General features: G+C 41.4%; 1 protein-coding gene across 1 annotated transcript in view; it reads right to left on the bottom strand.

Moving 5' to 3' along the window:
- Positions 1-645: 645 nt before the first annotated feature.
- The window catches only part of tln2b (talin 2b), a 143244-nt gene continuing 140354 nt past the window's right edge, over positions 646-3535 (bottom strand). Inside the window, exon 57 of the mRNA XM_024379468.2 lies at positions 646-2561. Within this exon, the coding sequence (XP_024235236.1) occupies positions 2433-2561 (129 nt within the window). The 3' untranslated portion in view covers positions 646-2432. The remainder of the gene's footprint in view (positions 2562-3535) is intronic.

Genomic DNA, 3535 nt, shown 5'->3' with positions numbered 1-3535 from the left:
AATGCAGTGTAGTGTGTATTCATTTCTTTATATAGTCTAAAACCTAAAACGTATCCATGGATGCACTTTATATACCAGCATGGTTTACGGCAGGCAGATGGGCTACCAGCCAAGGCAATACATTGTGTTATGGCATAGGACTAGGTGATAGTTAATGGCCCAGAGAGAGTTTGGGTTAGACGGGATACATGTTCTTATCCAGAAGGACAAGCCTTTAGATGTTGTTACAGCGGGATTTCAATTAAGGCACTGGTACACAATGCAGACCACAGACTGACAATGAGGGACCGAGCTGCTGGAGTGGATACAATACTAATGACCTTATACTACACCAATACTGGAATAACATAAATTAACTATTTTCCTACTCAGGGCTAGGGCCAGGACGATATCAGTATCGCAATATTTTTTTCCATTACAAAAATGAAAAACACGAAGCAGACCAAACTCTTTGGTCCTTTAAAAGCCTGCTATAGCTTGGAAAATATATACATGTGACTCTGGATGACAACATAATGATGTTTCATTACAACATTAGGGATGTTTTTCTAAACAAGTCAAATCCGCTTTGTGTTTTGTTTCCTTTACACGATACTAACGAGTATTGCAATACTGGTATCGTCCCGGCCCTACTCAGGACTGTACTGTATGTGGTTTCATCACTAATACATTTGACAGGAGCGTTAGTAGTAATCCTGAATGGTTGGACATGGAAGGCATTGCTTGCTCTCCTCAGTGCATAAGGTTATACCAGCCATCTCAGTGCCATTCTACACCACATCCTACAGTTTCCTGCATGTTTAAGAGGGGAAAAGCCATACACAGCTGCATACACAGCTGCATACACAATTCCAATCAGTGCTGCTCTCTTGTTAGTCTGACACAGTATAATGAGTGGTAATGTGTTGCTATGGTTAGAGGAACAATAAGAACATGAACACGAGGACATGCTCACCTCCCAACCTCAATGGAATCTGAGTATAAACCAAACACCACCAGCTGAACAGGCAACGGACAGACAGAGCATAGCTTTGCTGTTGCGTGCGTATGGTGGAACTCCCAACCAAACTCTGGCTACTGTCAATTAGACTGGAATTAAAACACAAAGGCAAGAAAGAGAGAACAAATATGAGAAAGAATGTAAACAGAGCCTCCTCCTGCAGGCAGCAGGAAAACCAAAAAGAGCGTGAGAGGGCTTGGGGGAGAGAATACCAGTCTGACAAAAAAATTGCACATAGACTGAGATTTAACCCATTAACAACCCTCTGCCGTGACTGCTCCCTGCTCCTGAAATATGAGTGACAGCTGAATGTCCAAACATGGGAGCCGAGGCAGGGATCTCCCTACTGACACACCAGGGATAATTATTACTTAGAGAAGTATTACTTTAAAAAGGTATTACGATGCTGTAAGAGATGAACTAGTGTCTTCTGTTGGCTTTACTATCCACTCAAACCCACTCACTGACACTACGAATTTGGTGTGAAGCTGAAGTTCTATTACATTAAATATAGTACATAAAATCCAAACGTTTAATTATTCAACAGCAATTCCAAAGATCACATTCATATACTAACATATTACAAATGCCCAATCCTAAACTAAACTATTGGTTAGTGGCTTTATTGATATGTACAGATCTTAATTTGACTCTGCTTCTCACAGCAGGAAAATAATCCTGTAGCAACAGGACATTTGAATTATTATGTGGATTATAATTAAAGGGCATTTTTGTAGGGGTTGATACATTATTCATTAGGGCAAATCAAGTCTAAAATTTTAAGTGGAAATTACAACATTTAGAAGCCTTTTTACACCTTGAATGCACTACAATTTGCATTTCTTACTGCGTAGGAAAATTCTCTGCAACAGAGTGATCAAATTAAGATACCAGACCTGTCAAGTCATAATGGTGCATGCAGGCTAATGATTCAAATGATGCATCAGAGTACTGCAATACCTATAGTAGATCAACACTAATATGTTGTGTGAGGAACAGAAGCTATGGATCCCTGTGCCAGTTGGAGAAGGAGCTATCCCTTTTTATGAGCTTTTACAGGTTTTAAAGTATTAATAGTATTTATCATTATTGGATCCAGTAATGTTCATTTAACTGTGATGTCCTTATTGAGTATCCTACCATAAAATCAATAAGGGCATCTGTCTCAACTTTTAGATTGCAGGTCCTAACCCTGCTAATAAAGCACAGCTGTAGCCAGCTGGTCCTTATGTCATAATGTCAATATCATCCTCTGTGAAACGCACACGCACACACACACACACACACTAGTTGCACTCATGAAACAGTCCTGGCCCAAATACGTTATACACTCTACCCGTGTGTGAGAGAAACAGCAAATCGCTGGAGTAAGCTACATCTCTGTGTAACAATAGGTTCTAATCAGATGTCCATCTACTTTGCTCTTGACCAATCAGCTCTGATCCTCCCTTAGCTCAGTGGGCAGGAACTTGTACTGCTGCTGTCTGATCTGAGCTAGCTTCTTCCTGGCCTCCTCCAGCTCTCTCTCCTTCCTCAGCATCTCCTCCTGGGCTGCAATGATCTGAGGGGAGAAGGAAATGGTCAAATATATGCGTCAGGCTGCTCATCTCCAATCTGTCCTGTAACACACCGCCCCTACAGGTTATAATATCATCAAATCATTTCCTCCAGTCCCTTTAGTGTACATGGACTTGATTGATAAGTTTTTACAAATACAAAGGAAATAATATTTTCTTCAAAACATTTGGAATACAGCTCATAGTAATTTCCCAGATTTCTCAGTAGGTTTCTTTAAAGCGGGTTATGGAAAACCTAGAATTAACATAACTCTTCTGTGGTAACTAGTGAAACGTCTTAAATGTAAGTATGGAGTAAGTATCTATTTATTTTCTTAAGCAAATAGCTCTTGTGGATTTGGGAGATGGCAGTGGGTGGGTTATGACTGGCCCACTTGAGAGACACCCGCTTTGGGAGAGTGTCTCTGGAGGGGTGCTGGTTAGGAGCCAGTGTTATGCAAACACACACACTTCAGTGTTGCACACACACACACACACTTCAGTGTTACACACACACACACACACACACACACACACACACACACACACACACACACACACACACACACACACACAGTGTTACACACACACACACACACACACACACACACACACACACACACACACACAGTGTTACACACACACACTTTCAGTGTCACACACACAAAACACACACACACACACACACAGTGTTACACACACACACACACACACACTTCAGTGTTACACACACACACACACTTCAGTGTTACACACACACACACACACACTTCAGTGTTACACACACACACACACACACACTTCAGTGTTACACACACACACACACACACACACTTCAGTGTTACACACACACACACACAACACACTTCAGTGTTACACACACACACACACTTCAGTGTTACACACACACACACACACACACACACACACACACACACACACACACACTTCAGTGTTACACACACACACTCAGTGTTAC

This window comes from Oncorhynchus tshawytscha, linkage group LG19 (assembly GCF_018296145.1).
Source record: "Oncorhynchus tshawytscha isolate Ot180627B linkage group LG19, Otsh_v2.0, whole genome shotgun sequence".
Taxonomy (NCBI): Eukaryota; Metazoa; Chordata; class Actinopteri; order Salmoniformes; family Salmonidae; genus Oncorhynchus; species Oncorhynchus tshawytscha.
This window is presented reverse-complemented; position numbering and strand designations above follow the sequence as displayed.